This window comes from Plodia interpunctella, chromosome 26 (assembly GCF_027563975.2).
Source record: "Plodia interpunctella isolate USDA-ARS_2022_Savannah chromosome 26, ilPloInte3.2, whole genome shotgun sequence".
NCBI lineage: Eukaryota > Metazoa > Arthropoda > Insecta > Lepidoptera > Pyralidae > Plodia > Plodia interpunctella.
Window position 1 is genome coordinate 1,527,854 of NC_071319.1, and position 21,909 is coordinate 1,549,762.

The window sequence follows — 21,909 nt, forward strand, 5'->3', positions numbered from 1 at the left end:
ATCAATCATTCATAAAATTTACATTACCACAGTGCATGTTAATGATTTTGAAGTCAGACAGTAAAAACTAATTGTAATCTTTGTTAAAATTGTAAAAATTGTAATGACAGCATGATGACCTCGGTGGCGCAGTAGTAAAGTGCTTGTCTCTGAACCGAGAGGTCTCGGGTTCGATCCCCGGTCGGGTCATGATGGAAAATGATCTTTTTCTGATTGACCCGGGTCTTGGATGTTTATCTATATACGTATTTGTTATAAAATATAGTATCGTTGAGTTAGTATCCCATTAACCAGGTCTCGAACTTACTTTAGGGCTAGCTCAATCTGTATGATTTGTCCTAATATATTTATTTTATTATTTATTACAGCGAAGCATCGGCGCACCAAACGTTCTGAGAAAAAAGCACGCAAAATCATATAAAACAACGAAATTTAATAGCACCAAACCTTGGGCTTCGCAAACGGGAACACGCGAATATGACAGAGGTCTTTTGGAGATACTCACACAAATACAGACACACGCATATGACAGCCAGCGCACATACGAAAACTGCGATGGAGAGCACGACCACCAGCCAGGAGAGGTGCTGCCACGCGTCTTCCACTGTTGGACAAATAACATTTTATATAAAGATAACCTAAAAATTGAGGCAGATAAATTATTATATACTAGCAGCCCGTCCCGGCTTCGCTCGGGTAAAACCATAAAAACATAATAAAACTTTCTCAGAAATCACCCTATATATAGGTAATCAGATTTAATTCAAAAGTTCAGGATTTGAACCATCAACAGTAACAACGTGAATGGTGTTTACCGCTGAGCTGTCTACTCATATCTTTAATTAACAACATTTTGAATGGAATTATTCGATATTAATTTCCACCCTTTGACGACCTCGGTGGCGCAGCGGTAAAGTTCTTGCCACTGAACCGAGAGGTCCCGGGTTCGATACCCGGTCGGGTCATGATGGAAAATGATCTTTTTCTGATTGGCCCGGGTCTTGGATGTTTATCTATACATGTATTTGTTATAAAATATAGTATCGTTGAGTTAGTATACCATAACATAAGTCTCGAACTTACTTTGGGGCTAGCTCAATCTGTGTGATTTGTCCTAATATATTTATTTATTTATTATTATTTATTTATTACCCTCATTTAGTTAAATACAGACACACGCAGCCTTTAGGGTAGTTACCCTAAAGGTCAAATTAAAAAAAAATCCTGAAACACGGGTTCATTATTTTTGTTGCATAGCATTTGTGCCAAGTTTCAAGTACTTAGATCAGTAAAGATTTTACAAACTTTACCTCTAATTTTTACTTACCCCTTTAGGGGTCGAATTTTGAAAATTCCTTTCTTATCTGAGCACTACGTAATAACCTAAAGCCACTGCCCAAATTTCGCTTTTATAGTGTAGCGACATCTACCACGCCACATGCACAACGCCGCAGATGTAACAAGCCGACCAAACGCAACGAATAACAAGCCACAATTCTACGGACAGATTCAGACAGACACCACGGTCGACTCACTACAAGAAGCTGACAAGCCTAGACCGCGCAGACAGTGCGTTTTCGATTGGAAGCATATATATACAACCTCCGACATGACACCGTCGGAGCCGTGCGGTTCCCCAGGCGCAACACCAAGCATGGCGGGAAGATCTTCCCTGCGGTGGCGGTCGAGCATAATTACCTGGCTCCCGCTACAATTCCACTTAGCTTATAAGTTCCTTGATGCCTAGTACTGGGAGAACTGATGTACAATATGATTGGCAATAAATTTGAATGTAATCTCCGTTTATCCGGCAGAGATAAAACACAAGAAATACTTACGTATACACTTGGTAGCGTCGTGAGCATCGCTCTTCCATTTGGAAGGGCAGTAGCACTTGACCTCGCTCCTGTGTTCGTTGATAGCAACACAGCGGTAGTCACAACCGCAGTCCTGGTGGGGATTACAGAATAATTAGAATAATAAATAGATTGTTTGTGGAGTATACCAATAGTATAATAATGAATTGTCATGAAAACTGAAGCGACGTGGGAAAATTTAAACTGTGTGGGACAACACAAAGTAGGAGAAATCTAACTTGCAAGATTTGATTAAAGACAGACAAGCAAACATTGTGGGACAGATGGAACTAAATAAATAAATAAATAAATATTGTACAAAACTTGTTTTTATTAGTTTTGGAAAGGACGTTGTAAATTGCGACAAAGTTGCATATTTGATTTCTTTTTATTTTATACACCAATGTCGAAAATACGATATAAATTATTTTTAATTGAAGTGAACCTTCTTTAGCGGCGTTGTGCACTTTTTGTGATGGGTAAAAAAATGTTAAACTCGCGTCAGGACACGTGACCACCACCACCTTCTCACCATGGAATCAATTCGAAGTGAGACGCAGCTAACCAACCACAGTGCGCCATTATGACAGCAACGACAACCATATGCAATTTGATTGGTTCGCTGCGTCTCATTTCGAATCAATTCGATAGTGAGAAGTGTAATGCAAACCCGTACTATAACCCTCTGATCGAAAATTCGTGAGACGTCAAAAATGCACAACGTTAATATTCAAGTTTTCACTTCTGCCGGCGCTCCCGAAGTGTTGTTGGAACACCAACGTCAAAAATGTATTTTGTTTTTTGGATACGGCAACATTGAGCTGTATCCAACTTTTTTCTCTCTCCAACGTTTCTCCGTAGCTCCTGAATTTTTATTTTACCAGCCTAATTTCTATAGTCCGTGTTATAATATTTTACATTTTTATTCAAGTATAATATTTTAAATTTTACTTACATGCAAAGCGGGTATAATGAAGACTTCTCCGGGACCAGTTTTCTGTGCGACAGTAACGTCACTATAATCTTTTATAGCCCGGGCGCTGTCGATGTGCGACCAGCCGCCTCCGCCGTGCTGTCCCTCACTCTCCACTGTGTTACCACCTGGTCGTCGAAAAAAAAACATTGATGGGACCAATCCTTACTTCTGATCTCAAAGACGATGGGGATGTAGAAAGGGAGCGGAGGTCGTTGTCCCGAAGATTTGCACGTTGCTCGAAGGAAGTGAAAATCTCACTCTTTCGAGCATATTGCACTTGCCTTTGGCGTCACGTATGGGCTACTTACTCCAAAAAATCGTACAACGCCCTACGGGTCCAATTTAACAATGCTCTCTTTTCAATGTCATTATTTTGACATTCGTAATAATTTCAGTTAGCAAACAAGTTCCTTGGAATAAACTCACCAAGCCACCCGCCTCCCCCCCCACCCCTCAGACAGCCGCCGCCCCCTCCCCCGAAGCCGCCGTGCGCGCCGCCGACGCACGCGGCGCCCCCCGCGCCCCCCTCCCTCACCGCCGCCCCGCGGACCAGTTCGAAGCCAGGCGTCGTTGGGCCCGAGCGGCCCACCCAACCGCCGCCAGCCCCTGATATAATATCATATTGCAATCTAACAGACAAATCCTTATTCTTACATATTATGAAACAAAGTCCTCTATCGCGTCCGTCTGTCTGCTCGCGATAAACTCTAAAACTACTGCAGGCCTACCATCAACTTTTACAGAACGATTCCAATGAAACTCAGTAGTTCAATTTAGGAACTTAAAATGAATCGCGTTCATACAAAAAATTAAGTCGATGGTACGAATTTGCGATGCAGTTCAGTTTAGGTCGTGAAGTGGATCGCGTTAAGAGATTATAGTAACTCTGCACGGACACTCATTCGGTTTTTGTTACGACCCTAGACATTATGTGTTAGAGGAAATAAAATAACCTATGTCACTCCTATGTTCATGTGACATTGTGTTAGCACATCACGTCCAAGAGAAACGTGTGACTATAGGGTCGATGCAATGTCATAATTATTAATATTATATAAGCTAGTGTTGAGTAACACAAATATATGTTATATATTCACCTGTCTCACTGGTGTCTATATCACAAGAACAACTGACATTGTGGACTCAACAAGTTTGTATGTTTGACGCGGGTAATATCCGAAACTACCGAACCGATTTAAAAAATTCTTTCACCACTAGAAAGATACATTATCCAAGATTGCTATAGGCAACAATTTTATTTCAAAATTCCCACGGGAGCGAAGCCCCGGGAAACATCTAGTATTGTATAAAGACAAACCTGAAGTCCTTCCAGGCTTCCCGTACATATATCCTGATTCTGGAGTGGCATTGGTGTGAGTTCGGGCGTGTTGTGAGCCGTCGTTCTTGAAGATCCCCACAGATATACCGCCCCCACCGCCAGCGACTAGCAGGGGGTGGGCTATCCCGTCTTTGTCCAGCTGTTGAAGAAATATAATAGGCTTAGATGTGTTTTCCAAGATTCAACTTTGACGACTTCTGTGAGCTAATGGTCATCACGCCAGACGCACTGGAGATCCCTGGTTTGGTCCCCGGTCAGGTCAACATGAAAAATGTTCGCTTTCACATTGACCTGGATCTTGGATATTTATTTATATATGTATTTGTTATAAAATATAGTATCGTTGAGTTAGTATCCCATAACACAAGTCTCGAACTTACTTTGGGGCTAGCTCAATCTGTGTGATATGTCCATATTTATTTATTTCTACTTACCAAGAACACATAAGTAGCCCCGCCCCCGCCCCCTCCGCCGTCGATGACCTGTGTGTTCCTCACTTCATGAGTTTTGCTGGTGAAGATCTGAAGCGAGTCGTTCTGCTTTCGAGAACATTCCTGGCTTTCTTGGGCCGAGAGCGTCTGTAACAAAAATAATATAGTAACGTTGAAAATGTCTGTTGTTTGATAATAATAAATGGTTTAGATTAATGAATGTATAATAAATAAGAAATCTATGACTTTTTAGTTCATTAGTGTGTATTAAGTATTGCTTTATGCCACTAGATGGCGGTCAGTCGTGTCAGTTGCCTTTAGGAGACTTGAATAAAATCTGACAGCCAGCGATAATAATTACACATTCAATAAGAAGAAAAGTAATTCTCATTAGTTACACGTTGGGCGCCAGTCTAGGTATCATTGGCGCCCAACGTGAGCCACATATTTTGTTTTAAAATAATACTGACAAAATACTGGCAATTGAGAAATTTAAATTTGTTTCTTATGTTCAAATATTGCTGTATTTCATTGAAATAGTTAATTAGGGTAAATTTTATTTTTTCTTTATTTATTCCACAAAAAGACAATAAGGCGACTAGTACTCACACAACGACGACAAAACAACAGAAGAAAAAACAATCGCCTAAATTGCTATTACAATACATACTATTACTAAATCATAATATTGTTTCTAAGATTCGAAATATAGTATACCTTTTTACAAGCGTTTAGCCCTTGTTGCCCAATCAGCATGTAGATCTGCTCAGAATGATGCAATTCGAATAGTCCTCTTGCTTGGGCGCCATGTGAGACTCCCGTCCAGGCGGACCCTAGTCCTCCAGACGCGCCCGTTGCTATTATCCTGTAGATAGAAGATTGAAGGCCTATATTTCACTTTCTAATAAAATATCATATTGTAGTGCTAGATAAATAGTAACAATTCTATAAGACTGTTTATCGGTATTTCTTTCGCGGGTCTACTGGTTTACATTTAAAAATCACGAAAATAGCAGTGGAAATTCAGGCGGGTTCTTTATTTTTGATGGAGTGAGCGAGGGTACACCTTGCTCGCTTTGGGGCAATTCAATTTGGAACAAAAATACATTTTTTGTATGTGTGTTTGTAAAGCGATAATTATCGAACTGTTGGTCCGATTTTGATGAAATTTAAAAGGTATGTAGGATCCGCCAATAGAATTTTTAAGTTCGTGGAGCAACAAAATCGGTTAAACCGTTTTTGAAATATTCACAATTTTGTTAAAATGTACTGTGTTCGCGAGGTCTAACATGGCGGCGAACAACTATATATGTTAAATACTTACATACGATAAATACCTTCTTTCGTCATATGATAAATACCTACTTTCTCTTCCAAATAACATGGAATAAATTAAACAAAATCACTTACGTGTACAGTCCTTCACTGGGCACCTTCCACACTTGAATGCCCTGGTAAGGAGGATCTTTGATAACGTTGACGGCGACAGGAGTGTTGTTGTAGGCTACGTCACACATGGACTGGTTCGGGCCGAAGCGACCCGTGGCGCCGCAGGTGGAGAAACGATAATCTGGTTTAAAGATAGTGTAATTAATAAATTCGATTCCATAGCATATTTTTGTGTCTAACTAGCGGCCGTAACGCTCAGATGAAACCATAATGAAATATATAAAACTAAACATTCCTTAGGAATCACTATTAAAACACGTGTTGCGTGTTCCGTTGAGTAGTTTTAAAGTTGTAAGCATACATAGGGACAGACAGCGGAATACGACCTTGTTTTTATACATTGTACTTAGTAATCTATATATTAAAAAAATCTTGCGTCACTGAGTGACTGACAGACAACGCACAGCCGAAACTACTGGCTGAAATTTGGCGCGTAGGTTCCTAGGACAATGTAGGGGAGCACTAAGAAGAGATTTCCTGAAATTCCTACGGGAAACGGATTTTTACTCACATACGAAGTTGTGGGCATGAAAAATGTCATGGCCTGTTCTCCTTATTCATCCACAAGGAAGTCCAGTTCGAATGTTTAACAGTCTGATGATGTTGAAACGAAAGTATGAGACAACTTCATATCCTTCCGTGGCGACTGAGGGACACATAGCAGCTGATAGAAAATATAATTCCCAAGCAGGGTTGAATCTTCAAAATTTTAAGGATATCACGCGTTTACCCTGCGGAGAAGAAGGAGAGAAACTGAAGCGCAAACTTACATATCTCATCAGAGAACGCTGGATGAGGTGTGGTCTTCTCCTCGAAGACTGGGTCGTAATAGTTATAGTCTCCCAACTCTGCTGGATCTATGTTGAGGCCGAAACACTCGGGTGCCATAGAGAAGTCATCGATAGCCGAGTCAGAGTAAATGCGCATGCCCATTCGAGTCTTAAATTGAAGATAATATCTGGAAGAGATTGAGTTATACAGGATGACTTTATATATATTGGCACTAATTCGCGTCTACATGCTTTTGTACATCGTGCAACAACTTTTCGTATGGAAGCTACCCCGAGATCGTGAAACAAATCTGCTATTTCATACAAAATCAAATACTTGAAGTAAATGTAGATAAACTGAATATTCAATTAAAATAATTATTTTTTTCAGCGGCCCCAGCGCTGGCCAGCCTTAATTGCTTCAGAGACGAAAATAAACTTGTACTTTTTAAGTTTCATCCCATTTTTTTTTTGTTCATTGCAGACAATATACATATTGGAGTTCCTCAAGGATGTTACCTCGGACCAACATCAATCACGATTATTTTTTAGTTTAACAACTCACCTTCTAGTGATATTAGGCAGAAATATCGCAGCTCTATACCAATTCTCTCCCTTGTCTTTGGTCGAGAACCAGAGAGAGGTGGAGATGTTCCCTCGAGACGTCAGCTCGACGACGTCCACACTCATCGAGCCGTAGTTGCGGCCATTTTGTTGGTAGTAAAAACGAATCTGTGTAGGAAAAAGATACAACTATACAATCTATACTCATTACAATGGAATGATTCAAAATTCAATGTAACTTAAAAATATTTTAAAGTCGATGTGCACGTAAATACAATATATTTTCTTTGACTTAAAATTTTAATGATAAAATATACTTATTGGTTGCGCCAATATGGTACTTTGAATTTGGCGCCATACGTCTCGGTCTTGTTTGAATTGTAAGTTGCTGATTGGCTCCCACATTTCCTGTTCCTATTAGTTGTCTCCTTCCCACACCAACGCGCCAACGCATGTGTGAGCGAGAAGACAATACCAAGCAATTCGGAAATCATCGCCGCTAGTCGTGCGCTTCAATGTTGTGCAAAAAATTCGGTTTGTCGCGCGCGCGGTCCCGCTAATAATGTTCGAAAATTGGTGAAATTACACTTGTACCACCCTGTGAATGTGCATAAACTCTTCCATACAACCACCGTGGACTTTGTGCGTTGTAGTTTACTTCCAGCATCGGCCTGGAGAGCAAATTGGATCTTCAGCGGACCAAGCCCGATAGCACGCTGCCGGCCGACCTATTTGTGAAGGCATCTCAGCAAAGGTTGGTGGTTCCTTATCCACGAGCTGCCTGCTCCTTTTGTCCATATAGCCTCCAGGCAGTTCGTCCTTTATTTTTCTAATTAGCAACTTGCAAAGCATAAATATACAGTCCTACATATATCGTCATTGAACCGGCGCATCCATTTTAGTGGTCCATTCGAACCGGACATATCTAGTTTAATTTCGTAATGTTATTCCATAGGGATTTAACGCGTCTTGCATAGGCATTCTATTTAGTATTTGGCACTAAGTAGTTTCCAAACCCACACTTCGTAGGTAGTCTTGTATCGCGTTCGTTTGGCTAGGTACCTATTCTTTATTGCATATTGGCATAAAGTAGGTAGGTATACTTTATCACAAATATCGTGGATCGTTGCTCGTTTGATAGTCGTATCCTAAAAACCTATACTACACCTAGTGGTCGAGTGACAGGTAGGTACATACATCGTTCTCGTTCATTCGTTGTTGTGGAAATTGGTAATTAGTTGAATACCTAGGTACACAACTATTTTTATTTTGTTATTGCGAACCTATCGTACAGTGGCAGACTGGTAGGTAGGTACTCTATACATATACATACTTATAGCTAACTTCCGTCCAGTTTGTTTAAACTGTTCTTGCTATATCTTTTATTTAGAATTTATATTATACAACAGCTTGTTGAATAATGGCACCAAAGAAGGAAAATAGACTTAAACAGCTCAAGGCTAAAAAGGATATGCTGTATTCTCGAATGCAGGATATATTTGATCATTCTTTAGAAATCTCAGATAATGAGGTTATTCGCGCGTTGTTTTTGTGCGAGGTTGATTCGATTGATACTTTGCGCGAAGAATATGGAAGTGTTGTCGATAACATACATGATTTAGAGTTAGAATTGGATTCGGAATTTGTAGTGAATTATGATTCTTTGAAATCTTTCGATAGTTTGTTTTATCGCGTAAAACGAACCGCACGTTCGTTGGAGCCTCCACCGCCAGCGATGCCGGCTCCCAACTTCAAGCATGAAGTATCATATTTGGCTCGTGATAGGCCAAAATTGCCTTCAATTCAAATCCCAGAATTCAACGGGGATATTAAAAATTGGCCTTTGTTTTTTGCTAGCTTCGAAAATACAATCCACAACAATCATAGTTTGTCAGATCATGAAAAATTACATTATCTTATAAATAAATTGACTGGTAAGGCAAAGTCCGTCTGCGCCGGCATTACGCCGTACGCTGAAAATTATTCGTTAATTCTTAGCACATTGAAGGCCAAATATGAAGACAAAAGATTAGTTGCAACTTCGTATTTAGAACAAATATTCAATTTGAAAAATGTTTCGGTTTGTAATGAACAAAACTTAGAAAATTTCCTTGATACTTTTGCGTCGTCTGTTCGAGCGATTAAAAACCTCAGGCTCACGGATCTTACCGACTTTTTGTTTTTATTCATCGCATTAAAGAAGTTAGATCCCGAGACTGTCCGTTTGTTCGAATTGGATAACCGTGATTGTAATATACCTACTTTCGATCGATTAGAATCTTTTGTTCGTGAACATATTAAAATATTGCAACGTACTTCTTCGAAAACAGAGTTAAAGAAATATAGTCGAGTGGACACTAATACGTCAGCTAAGCCTACGTCGAAGGTTACGCATACTTACGTTAACACCACATCCGATTCATCACAATCGTGTTCACTATGCAAATCGAAACAACATATCTTGTATAGATGCTCGGATTTTTTAAAACTTACTCCATATGATCGTTATAAATTCGCACGTACAAATAACTTGTGCATAAATTGTCTTTGTGACAAACATCGTGTATCCAATTGTACCTCGAAGTCGAAGTGCCGAAAATGTCAAAATTCGCATCACAGCACACTACATTTTGATAATAATAATTCATCATCGAATGTCGCCACTTCCTCCACCACGCTCGATGATAATTCGATTTCTGAGAGTGCGCCTGCCGCACAGGCGCCCCCGCGCGCCTCACAGCCCTTGCGCCCACCTGCCGCGGATCGCGCTGGCTCCGTCACCACCACCGATCGCCCCAGTGACGTCACGCTATGTTCTCTCTCGATAGCTCGCTCGCCTACCACGGTACTCCTAGCGACCGCCCGCGTTGTAGTAAGGGATTCGCGTGGTACTGAACATAGTGTTCGTGCACTTTTAGATAGTGCTTCACAGAGTAATTTCGTAACTCGTAGTTGTTGTGAACGGTTAGGTCTAATCAGTAACCGTCCTGGGGTTTCTGTCGTCAAGGGAATCGGAGGCTCAACTAAAGCCATTCAAGGCTCTGTAAAATTTAGATTTTACTCACGCTTCGATTCAAATATCCATTTTGATATCGAGTCATTGGTTGTCGATAAGGTCACTGAACGTTTACCTACCGTTTCAGTTGACACTTCAATGTTGTCGAATTTTAATTGCTTGTCGTTAGCGGATAACACATACGCCACTCCGGGAAATATCGACGTGCTGATTGGAGCCTCGATTTTTCCGCACCTTTTGCTATCGAATAAGGTTCAAGGTCACCCGTCGTACACTTCGCCGTACGCCTTAGAAACCGTTCTTGGATTTGTCGTTGTTGGTTCCGCTCCCGCTCGTGTAGACGATTACACGTCAGTGTCCTACTGCTGCACCGCTGATCCCCTAGAATCAGCAGTGAGGAAATTTTGGGAAATCGAGGAGGTCAATGTCCCTCCTATCCTCAGTCCCGACGATAAGGTCTGTGAGGAAATTTATAGTCGTACGACTACTCGTGACTCCAATGGTCGTTACATAGTTGCACTCCCCTTTAAGGGTGAGGTTTATTCGCTTGGTGATTCGCGCCAGATGGCTGAAAAACGCTTCCTTTGCCTAGAACGCAAATTGCAGGCTTCTTCCAGCATGAAGCAAGCTTATGATGCTGTCGTAAGAGAATATCTCGATAAGGGTTATATCTCACTCGCGCCTCCTGATACTCAGGAATCTCAACACGCTCCTTCGTATACTATACCTCATCATGGTGTCGTTAGACAAGACAAATTGACAACTAATTTGCGCGTCGTTCTCGATGGAAGTGCTAGGACTAGCACTTCAGTTTCGCTTAATGATATTTTGTATAGTGGTCAAAATCTACAAGGAAATTTATTTGATATTATTGTTAACTTTCGTTTGTTTGCGGTCGCACTTTCCGCTGACATCCGTCAGATGTTTCTACGCATTGGTGTTCGCGAGTGTGATCGCCGTTTTCAACGGTTTTTGTATCGATTTTCGCCTCAAGAGCCCTTGAAGACCTATGAATTTAATTGTGTTTGTTTCGGATTGAAGTCAAGCCCATTCCATGCGCTTCGGACCGTAAAGCAATTGGCATCGGACGAAGGCGACGCTTATCCAAAAGCTAGACAAGCTGTTGAAAATGGCCTATATATGGATGATTTGGTTTATTGCCTTGATAGTGAGGCCGACGCCATAGAAACAGCTTCCCAAGTAATCGCTCTCATGAAAGCTGGTCAATTTGATCTCGTGAAGTGGACCAGTAATTCGAAGCGAGTATTAGACTCGATTCCACCATCGCATCGTTTATCACAGGTCAAAGAATTCGACGACAACGATCCACACAAGGTTCTTGGTCTCTGTTGGTCTCCAGACACTGATTTGTTCAGCCTTAAAATTTGTTCTACGTCGCCGACGTGTACTAAACGCGCCATACTGTCTTGTGTTGCAAGAATATGGGATATAACTGGGTTTGTTGCTCCAGTTGTTTTGTATGCCAAGCTTCTTATTAAAGAGCTTTGGCTTTGTAATTGCGATTGGGATGATACTCCGCCCGCCCACATTGCTAAGCTCTGGGCTCGTTTTCGTGAGGAGCTCCCTCTACTCTGTCAATTAAAGATTCCCCGTCACATTGGTGTGAGCAATAGTAGTATCGTTACTGTCGTTGGTTTCGCAGACGCGAGTGAAAGGGGGTATGGAGGTGTGGTATATTTCCACGTCGCTAATGGTAATAGCAATTCGATTAGTCTTATCAGCGCTAAGTCCAAGATTGCCCCTCGTAAAGTCGTTTCTCTCGCTCGTCTCGAACTTTGCGCTTTGCTAGTTTTGTCTCAACTTATAGGTGCTGTCATTAAGGCATGCTGCAACCGCGTAAACCTCGATAAGGTAATCGCATTCTCAGATTCCACAGTCGCTTTGTGTTGGGCACATTCCTCTCCCCACCGTTGGGACACCTTTGTGGCCAACAGAGTGGCAAAAATTCAGTCTTTTGTTGACACTCAAAATCTTTTTCATATTGCCGGTACTGACAATCCCGCTGATTGTCTGTCCCGCGGGCTTACACCTGCCCAAATATTAGATCACCCACTTTGGTTTCACGGCCCTCAGTGGCTGTCTGGGTCTAACCAGGAGTGGCCGGTTGCGCCCTTTAATCCTGCAACAGTGTCGGAGCCTCCTGAAGAAAGGAAAAGTGCTCTCGTGTTCGTGTCGTCCACGACACACGAATCTACAATTTTGTCGTTAGCTGGTCGAGTTTCGTCTTGGTCGAAACTATTGCGTTGTGTCGTATACATTTGTCGTTTTATGAAAATTCTCCCTCCTCGTGAGCATATTTCAGCTTCCGATCTGGATAAAGCTGAGATATTAGTCTTAAGGGAACTTCAGCGTTTCCACTTTTCGTCAGAATTGAAGAACATCAATTCAAATAAATTTTGTAGTCGCGCATTTCGGCGTCTAAAGCCGTTCATGCAGGATGGTCTCATTCGTGTCGGCGGTCGTTTAAGTCGGTCGGAGTTAGATTTCGACCACAAACACCCCATTGTTCTTCCTCGCAAAGATCATATTGTTGATCTTATCATCGATTACCATCATAAGGTAAATGCTCATGCTGGACCAGATCTATTGATGTCCATCCTTCGTCAAAGGTACTGGATTTTATCGGCTAGATCTACAATTCGTGCTAGGATATACAAATGCATACCATGTTTTCGTCTTCGTCCCAAAAATATCACGCCAGAAATGGCTGATCATCGTTCTTGTCGTGTCGTTCAATCTACCAAGCCTTTCGTCCACACAGGTACAGATTATGCCGGTCCTTTTAGAGTAACGCTCACTCGTGGTCGTGGCGTTCGCTCCACGAAAGCTTACATTTGTTTGTTTATATGCATGACAACGCGTGCCATACATATTGAGTTAGTTGGAGATCTAAGTACGGCTAGCTTTTTAGCTGCTTTCAAACGATTTCTTTCCCGTCGCGGACCTGTTCGTCATATGTACTCGGATAACGGTACCAATTATGTGGGCGCAAAGCGCAGTATTTCTGAATTACAGGGATTCTTAAGTTCTAAACATTTCAACACGGAATATGGACGTATTTTAGCCGAGAATCGCATCGATTGGTCATTCAACGCTCCCGCCGCTAGTCATTTCGGAGGCGACTGGGAATCCAATATTAAAAGTCTAAAGACACACTTGTTTCGAGTTGTCGGTGATCAAATCCTTTCTTTTGAAGAGTTAAGCACTGTGCTTGCTCAAGTGGAAGCGGTAATGAATTCTCGCCCACTTTGTCGAACCTTGTCTAATGATCCCTCGGAACCTTTAGCTTTGACACCTGCCCATTTTTTAAATTTGACACCATTGAAATTTTTACCCGTTTTAGATGTAGATGAAAATAGCAAACTTCATCTTCTCTCTCGTTATGATTTGTTAGATAGACTAGTCCAATCGTTCTGGAAACGTTGGAAAAATGATTACTTACATACGTTGCAGTCCCGACAGAAATGGACAACCGCTACTAAGCCTGTCACTGTCGGTACGGTAGTAATTTTGTTGACGGAGAATGTACCTCCTTTGCATTGGCCAATGGGTGTCGTAGAGGAGATTTTTCCCGGGTCGAATGGGGTCGTAAGGGTTGTTCGCGTTAGAACGACAACGGGGACGTATTTACGCCCAGTCGTTCGCCTTTGTCCCCTACCTAATCAATAGAATAGTTAGCACGCAACATCGCGTCTTAGTTATTAGTAGTATTGTTAGTTGTTTAAGATAGTAATTTAATTTCGCATCACGCTTTCTCTCGTTTTTTTTTTTTTGAAGGGAACCCTTTGTGATGTATGTAGGTTAGTTTATAATAAATGGTGGGGGGTAGTCTAAGTAGCTTGGTTGTGAGATGTCATTTTATAAACCAGTCCGGAATAAATGCTTGTTACGTACGCCCGTGTTTCAGTTAGCTCCGCGACACCGTTATCCCTCAGGACTATCGACCGCTATATCACATTGGCGAACGAGGATTAGTACCAATATTTACGCGTGCAGGTTAGACATCGCAATTATGTCGATTGGTAAAGTGCGGGAGTTCGACGTGAAGAACGGGGCGTGGTCGTCCTACGTGGACAGGCTCGAGATGTACTTTACAGTGAACAGTGTGAAAAATGAACTCAAAGTGCCTACTTTAATTGCGGTAATGGGTGACGAAGCTTACGAACTATTATCGAATCTAGCCAGCCCTAAGAAACCAGCGGAACTAAGCTACGAGTGTGCGGTCAGATTATTACGTAATCACCTCCAACCGACCCCGTCGGCACTGGCAGAGCGGTTCAGATTTCGGCAGAGAAGGCAAGCGGCGGACGAGAATGTGGCAAGCTACGTGGCGGAATTAAAAAAGTTGACACGCTATTGTAAGCTGGGGGACGGATTAAACGAAAACCTTCGGGATCAATTCGTGTGCGGCTTGAGGAGTGATCTCATCCGGCAGAGGTTATTTGCAGAGGATGACACGCTCACGTTTACTAACGCGGTGAAGTTAGCCAGCTCATTAGAAGCCGCGGAACGCGACGCAGCTGCGGTTGACGCGACAGGAGCCGCAAGCCGGGAGCTATCGGCGGATGTGCATGCTCTGGCGGTCAGCAGCGGCAAGCAGCGGCGGGAGCCACGGGCGGCGGGCCGAGCCGGGCGCGGTACACATGGAGGAGCGGGAGCGCAGCGGGCGGAGGTCGCCGGAGCGAACCTTAGCGGCAACAAGATTGCGAGGAGTGGCAGTCGGGATACACACAGTGGACAATGTTATAGCTGTGGGGGAGTGGGCCATTATCGGGAAGAGTGTCGATTTAACCAATACACCTGTAGCAAGTGCAAGCGGGTGGGGCACCTCAGGCGTGTGTGCCCGGACCAGAGGCAGGGGCGAAGAGCAGCTGTACACTATGCCGCAGGAGAGGAGGAGCCAGAGGACGAGAATCTGGACAGTTGCGGGGAGGATTTTCACCACTTATGCCTGAACGATTATAAGGCGGTGAGTGTGCCCGTTGTCATAGAAGGTCATACAATTTATATGGAAGTGGATACTGGTACGGCTGTATCCTGTATAAGCCGAGGAACTTATAATAAATATTTAAAACATTTAAAGATTGAGGCTAGCAACGTCATTTTAAACTTTTACGATGGTTCTAAGCTTAAGCCACTAGGTGTCATTAGACCAACTGTGAATTATAAGGGTGTTCATAATAATTTAGAGTTATTTATTATCGATGGAGGGACGACCTCACTGTTAGGACGGCAGTGGTTATCAGAATTAAAAATAAAGTTACCAATGTTTACAAATTGTAATAATATGATAGGTGCAGATAAGAGCCATATACAAATGGATCATGAGTTGAAAAAATTGTTCAACAGATATAAGGAATTATTCAGCGGAGGTTTGGGCACATACAAGGGGGGCAAGGCGACTCTGAGGGTTCGGGAGAGCGCGGTACCGGTGTTCCACCGCGCGCGGCCGCTGCCGTACGCGCTGCGCGACCGCGTCGACGCGCAGCTCGATCAGATGCTGCGCGACGGCGTCATCGAGCCCGTCGACTGCTCCGAGTGGGCCTCACCTCTCGTACCGGTAAGCAAGGCTGATGGTTCCTTGAGAATTTGTGCTGACTACAAAGCTACAGTCAACCCGGCGCTTGTGGTAGACCGCTATCCGTTGCCAAAAGTAGACGATTTGCTGGTAAGGTTAAGTGGGTCACAGTTTTTCTCAAAAATTGATTTATCTCAGGCCTATAATCAGGTTTTGTTAGACGAAACGAAAAATCTCACCGTTGTGAATACCCATAGAGGTCTGTATAGGTATAATAGGCTGGTGTATGGCTTAGCATCCAGCGCCGGGATTTTTCAACGAATAATGTGTAATTTATTAAATAATATCCCTAACGTCGAAGTATTTTTAGATGACGTCATAATAGGGGGCCAAACTAAAAGGGATCACTTGCAAGCTGTTGAAGCTGTATTTAGTAGGTTGCATAAATATGGACTAAAGTTAAAAAGTAATAAATGCGTATTTTTAGTTAACGAAGTACGTTATTTAGGTTATATTTTAAATAGGGATGGTATAAGAACGGATCCAGAAAAAATTCAAGCCATTACCAAAATACCTCGACCAAGCTGTGTAACAGAGCTGCGTTCGTTTTTAGGTTTAGTAAATTTTTACGCAAAGTTCGTTAAGAACATGAGCACAAAGTTAGTTCCCTTATACGAATTACTTAAAAAAGGTTGTACATGGAATTGGTCACAGCAGTGTGAACAAGCGTTCACAGAGGTTAAACGACTTTTGGTTAGCGCGGAAGTTTTGATGCACTATGATCCTAGTCTGCCGCTCATAGTGACCTGCGACGCGAGCGCGCGGGGCGTGGGGGGCGTGCTCTCGCAGCCGAGTAGGTGCGGCGGCCGCGAGCGCCCGGTTGCCTATGTATCGCGCACGCTCAACGATGCCGAGAGAAATTATTCTCAGATACATAGGGAAGCACTTGCTATTATATTTTCTGTTAATAAATTCCACCAATATTTGTACGGTCGTCGTTTTACCCTACGCACCGACCATAAGCCTTTGGTATCGATACTCGGACCACATACAGGGATACCTACCATGGTAGCTAGTCGGATGCAACGCTGGGCAATAATATTATCGGCTTATTCGTACGATATCGAGTACGTGCGCACCGACGAGAACGGAGCGGACGGGCTGTCGCGGCTACCTGTGGCCGCCGGCGGTAAACAGATGAGTCATGCGTCTAGTAATGCACCGGCGCCCGAGCAAACGTATTTACATTTTATTCAACAGGAACTATTGTTAGACTATAATGTTATTAAAAGTAAAACGTCGCGTAATCCGCTTCTCGCTAAAGTTTTGAGTTATTTACGAGACGGATGGCCGTCGGATTGTGAGATTATGAGTATGAAGCCGTATCTTAATCGTAAAGACGGGTTATACGAAGAGTTAGGGTGCGTTATGTGGGGTCATAGGCTGGTAGTACCGGACGAGTGTAGGGAGAGGGTACTACGCATGATTCACGAACCCCATATGGGAATAGTAAAATCGAAAGCTTTAGCTCGCAGTTATGTGTGGTGGCCGGGGGTGGACGAGGACGTGGAGCGGTTGTGTCGGGAGTGCGCGGTGTGTGCCTCGCAGGCGGACGCGCCGCCGCGCCAGACCCCGCGAATGTGGCCCTGGCCAAACCGGCCCTGGTCTAGAGTTCACTTAGATTTCCTAGGACCAATTTTTGGCAAAACTTACCTGGTTTTAGTCGACGCCATGTCTAAATGGATAGAAGTTTGTCAGGTTTCTAGCACAGCGGCAACTGGGACTATAGGAAAGATTAGCGAATTATTCAGTAGATGGGGTTTACCTAAACAGATAGTTACAGACAACGGACCGCCGTTTTTTAGCGCGGAATTCGCTAATTTTGTGAGTAGCCAGGGTATTGAGCACATATTTTCGCCACCGTACCATCCGGCTTCAAACGGTTTAGCGGAAAATGCTGTAAAATCGTTAAAAAGAGTTATTAAAAAAGCTAGTGCGGAGAAACAAGACATAGATAAAGCCTTGTGTACGTTTTTGTTGCATTATAGGAATACTGAGCACTCGACAACTGGGGAAAGCCCGGCTATGTTGTTACTAGGCAGACGGTTACGTACAAAATTAGATGCACTGAAACCGAATAGGGAGGGTAAAGTCAGGGAAGCGCAGCAACGTCAAAAGGTAGCGGCAAAAGGAAGTAATAGGGAGCTTAGGCCAAATGAAACCGTATGGTATAGGCAGTACTTAAAGTCACAGAAGTGGGCATCGGGCCAGGTGGCCGAGTGCGTCGGGCCTAGTAACTATAAGATCAGGGATAAGCATGGGGAGGTCTTACATAGGCATATCGATCAACTGAGACGGAGGACGGGTGGACGTTCATCGCTCGCTTGCCCTGATACAGAATTTAATACCAGCCAAAACGAGTCTAGCACAAATTCTGAACCACAGATAGCCTTGCCGGATGCGGGGGATGCGGCCCAATCGGAGGAGATAAACGACGAAGCCGGGAAGGCTGAGACGCCCCTTAAAGGGTCGGTAGTCAGTGGGTTGAACAGGAGGGATGCTCCTGCGTCTCCCGAGTTCCAGGACGCCTTGCCAACTGTGACTACACCACCTCCTAGTCGTCCTGTACGACAGTGTAGGTTAAGGAAAATGTAATTAAGTTTAAGGGAAATTTTATGTTACTTTTATATTTTAGATTTAAGTTAGTTTAAATGTAGCAAAGGGGTTTTGTACGTAAGGGTTGATTGATGTGGGGGAATGTGATGTATGTAGGTTAGTTTATAATAAATGGTGGGGGGTAGTCTAAGTAGCTTGGTTGTGAGATGTCATTTTATAAACCAGTCCGGAATAAATGCTTGTTACGTACGCCCGTGTTTCAGTTAGCTCCGCGACACCGTTATCCCTCAGGACTATCGACCGCTATATCACACCCTTCAAGCCGGGGGGAATGGTTGCGCCAATATGGTACTTTGAATTTGGCGCCATACGTCTCGGTCTTGTTTGAATTGTAAGTTGCTGATTGGCTCCCACATTTCCTGTTCCTATTAGTTGTCTCCTTCCCACACCAACGCGCCAACGCATGTGTGAGCGAGAAGACAATACCAAGCAATTCGGAAATCATCGCCGCTAGTCGTGCGCTTCAATGTTGTGCAAAAAATTCGGTTTGTCGCGCGCGCGGTCCCGCTAATAATGTTCGAAAATTGGTGAAATTACACTTGTACCACCCTGTGAATGTGCATAAACTCTTCCATACAACCACCGTGGACTTTGTGCGTTGTAGTTTACTTCCAGCATCGGCCTGGAGAGCAAATTGGATCTTCAGCGGACCAAGCCCGATAGCACGCTGCCGGCCGACCTATTTGTGAAGGCATCTCAGCAAAGGTTGGTGGTTCCTTATCCACGAGCTGCCTGCTCCTTTTGTCCATATAGCCTCCAGGCAGTTCGTCCTTTATTTTTCTAATTAGCAACTTGCAAAGCATAAATATACAGTCCTACATATATCGTCATTGAACCGGCGCATCCACTTATTTTCTAATAATATTAATATTTGAGGAGATAAATATGCTCGTGTAGACAGAGAAAATTAAATGTTTTTAAGTAGCTTTAAATAGTTTCCTTTTAAATACTTGATTTTACAAACAATCTCAAAGCGTCAGCCTATCTCAAAGCGACAAACTAAGCGTTAAGCACAGGGACAAAAGATTTAGCTCTCTATCCTACGCGTTTACCTTTCACTAGATGTTGCCCGGGGCTTCGCTCCCGTGGGAATTTTGAAATAAAATATAGCCTAAAGCAATCTTTGATAATGTACCTTTCTAATGGTGAAATAATTTTTGAAATCAGTTCAGTAGTTTCAAAGATCACCCGCCTCAAACATACAATCTCACAAACTCACAAACGCTTACCTCTTTATAATAATACTAGATGTTGGCCGGGTCTTCGCTCCCGTGGGAATTCTGAGATAATATATAGCCTACAGCAATCTTTGATAATGTACCTTTCTAATGGTGAAAGAATTTTTGAAATCGATTCAGTAGTTTCAAAGATCACCCGCCTCAAACATACAATCTCACAAACTCACAAACGCTTACCTCTTTATAATAATATAAATAGTATCTACGAGAGAAATCAAAGACGTGACCGTGTCTAAGGTATTCTCTGTCTACAGTGGGCGAAGTGCGAGCTTGCATTACACTTCTCACCATCGAATCGATTCGAAGTGAGACGCAGCGAACCAATCACATTGCGCCATTGAGACGCAACGACAACCACACTGCAATGTGATTGGTTCGCTGCGTCTCACTTCGAATCGATTCGATGGTGAGAAGTGAAATGCAAACCCACACTAACCCCTCTGATGGACATATGGACTCACCATGCAACAGTTATAGTAACTTGACGAGATGTTTCCGTGCACTTTAGGCGGTGGATTGAAGACGACCGTCTTCATGATAGCTGTGGACGCAAAATCAGCCCTCTCCTTATTCGGCCCGGTTACATTCATGTTCACGTAGAAGTAGTAACCGAGGCAGTGTGTTAGGCTGAAGTTCATGTGAGAGGGGGACAAAGGAGGGACGATTTGGGTAGGGTGGGGGTCTTGTGGGCCGCATGTGTGGTCGTAGTTTGGGCCAGTTTTGTCTGTGGGGGTCGGGCCGCTGTGCCGAGACCATTTCAGGATTGGTCTGTAAAAGAATGACTTTATTAATAGTGTGTATTCTCCGTAGTCGAATACGACCTCACGGCTGGTCATTACGTGCAATGAAACACACATCAACTTTCTTGGCACCATTAAAGGACTTGTTTGCCATTGGCTTCTCTATTTCACACACAAGTTAATGATTAATCAGTGTGCAGGTTTCCTCATCAAGTTTTCCTTCTCCGGAAGCAAGTGGTGGTCTATGAAAACTACTATACATGAGTCAGATTGGTTCTTTACTAAGAATATTCAATTCAAAATTCTTTATTCAATTCAGGATGATATACATCACTTATTGACGTCAAAAAAATTACTTAAACTAAGTCTACTGCCGGCTTCCAAAGCGCAGGTGAAGAAGAAGAAGAATATGTATCAGCGACTGTTACAATATTTGCACATAATTCTGTAATAAAACATGTTGCTTCTTAAATAAAATATATTTTGTCTTTCGAAAGAGATACATTATATATCATCCTAAGTTTTTATGATTTGGGATTTTAAGTTTTTTTACTTACTGTGGAATATCTTCAAAACCACAGTTGTCCTGCTCGAAGTTGCAATATGATCCAGACGGCATTTTATCTGGGAAATTATATTTTTAAATTATAACAATCATCAATCATATTCCTATGTTCAGTTTTAGGATTCCGTAGCCTGATGGCAATAAACGAAACATTTATCATACACGTCTTACTAGTAGCCCGTCCCGGCTTCGCACGTGTCACCATCAATCACACTATATCTATCGGTGAAAGCCGCATGAAAATCCATGCGTAAGTTTTTAAGCTTATCGCGAACAAACAGACAGACGCGGCAGTGAACTTTGTTTTATAATATATAAGGAAATCTATCCTGGGTCTTTATCTATAAGCATAAAAATTTAAGCCACAATGTAACACAGCATAAAATCATTATGCCATAGTACAGTAGTACTATGGCATAATGATTTTTAAGCATAACGTTCTTACGCATAACAATTTGAACCATAACTAACCTAACCCAACCTAAAAGTTATATATGCCACATTTACCCGTATGCCAAAAATCAATTATGCCTTATTAGACAATATTTTGCCAAAATATTGCATGCCAAAATCGTTATGCCAAAGTACAATAGTACAAAACAGTTCATGCGATAAAAAGTGGCCTCATGTACCTGTATGTCACACGTCTTAGTGGCGTGTGCTTCCACGGGATAGCTTTTTTTCGCGTAATTTTTTTATCCTAATTTAATTTTGCATAACGAGTTAGATACTTATATACTTTTTTGACAT

At 42.7% G+C, this 21,909-nt stretch overlaps 1 protein-coding gene across 2 annotated transcripts in view; it reads right to left on the reverse strand.

The window, feature by feature from the left end:
- Positions 1–21,909, reverse strand: part of Alk (Anaplastic lymphoma kinase) — a 48,762-nt gene that overhangs the window by 17,036 nt on the left and 9,817 nt on the right. For both annotated transcript variants that reach the window (XR_008405946.2, XM_053764931.2), the window contains exons 6-17: positions 21,152–21,218; positions 20,316–20,622; positions 7,387–7,553; positions 6,822–7,009; positions 6,013–6,172; positions 5,320–5,467; positions 4,606–4,749; positions 4,151–4,310; positions 3,259–3,438; positions 2,812–2,957; positions 1,839–1,950; positions 506–604 (exon numbers count right to left, since the gene is read on the reverse strand). Coding sequence is in view for 1 of the 2 variants with exons in the window: in XM_053764931.2 (XP_053620906.1) it covers positions 506–604; positions 1,839–1,950; positions 2,812–2,957; positions 3,259–3,438; positions 4,151–4,310; positions 4,606–4,749; positions 5,320–5,467; positions 6,013–6,172; positions 6,822–7,009; positions 7,387–7,553; positions 20,316–20,622; positions 21,152–21,218 (1,878 nt within the window). In the remaining variant the exon portion in view is untranslated. The remainder of the gene's footprint in view (positions 1–505; positions 605–1,838; positions 1,951–2,811; positions 2,958–3,258; positions 3,439–4,150; positions 4,311–4,605; positions 4,750–5,319; positions 5,468–6,012; positions 6,173–6,821; positions 7,010–7,386; positions 7,554–20,315; positions 20,623–21,151; positions 21,219–21,909) is intronic.